This window comes from Mesitornis unicolor, unplaced genomic scaffold (genome assembly GCF_000695765.1).
Source record: "Mesitornis unicolor isolate BGI_N332 unplaced genomic scaffold, ASM69576v1 scaffold37369, whole genome shotgun sequence".
NCBI classification, from domain to species: domain Eukaryota; kingdom Metazoa; phylum Chordata; class Aves; order Mesitornithiformes; family Mesitornithidae; genus Mesitornis; species Mesitornis unicolor.
Window position 1 is genome coordinate 1 of NW_010209953.1, and position 430 is coordinate 430.

Sequence of the window (430 nt, forward strand, 5' to 3'; positions counted from 1 at the left end):
CCCACCGTGCCGCAGTGAAAGGCGGAGTGGTGCCCCCCGTAGATTTCCCCCACCAGCCTCTTCATCTCCTCCAGGGAGCTGGTGAGCATCAGGATATAGTTTCTGGCGAGCAGGAGCGTGGCGATTTTGGAGAGTTTTCTCACGGAAGGTCCGTGGGCATAGGGCATCACCTCCCGCAGCCCGTCCATGGCCAGGTTGAGGTCATGCATCCTCTTACGCTCCCGGCCGTTGATCTTCAGCCGCAGCTGCTGCAGGTCCTGCTCCGAGAGCTGCTTCTTAATTTTGTACTTGCTGCCTTCCCCTCCGGCCTTGGAGCCATTCCTGGAGAGGCCTTCCCCAGACATCTTCTGCACCAGGTCGTTCTGGGTGGAGGAGACGGAGTTGAGCCGGCTGTCTTGGTGGTGGGGGTGGGGGGGGGGGGGGGGGGGGG

General features: G+C 62.3%; 1 protein-coding gene across 1 annotated transcript in view; it reads right to left on the reverse strand.

Annotated features, from left to right (window-relative positions):
* Positions 1 to 5: 5 nt before the first annotated feature.
* OLIG3 (oligodendrocyte transcription factor 3) overlaps positions 6 to 430 on the reverse strand; it is a gene marked incomplete at its 3' end in the record, with an annotated part of 527 nt that continues 102 nt past the window's right edge. Inside the window, exon 2 of the mRNA XM_010193032.1 lies at positions 6 to 406. Coding sequence (XP_010191334.1) covers positions 6 to 406 — 401 coding nt within the window. The remainder of the gene's footprint in view (positions 407 to 430) is intronic.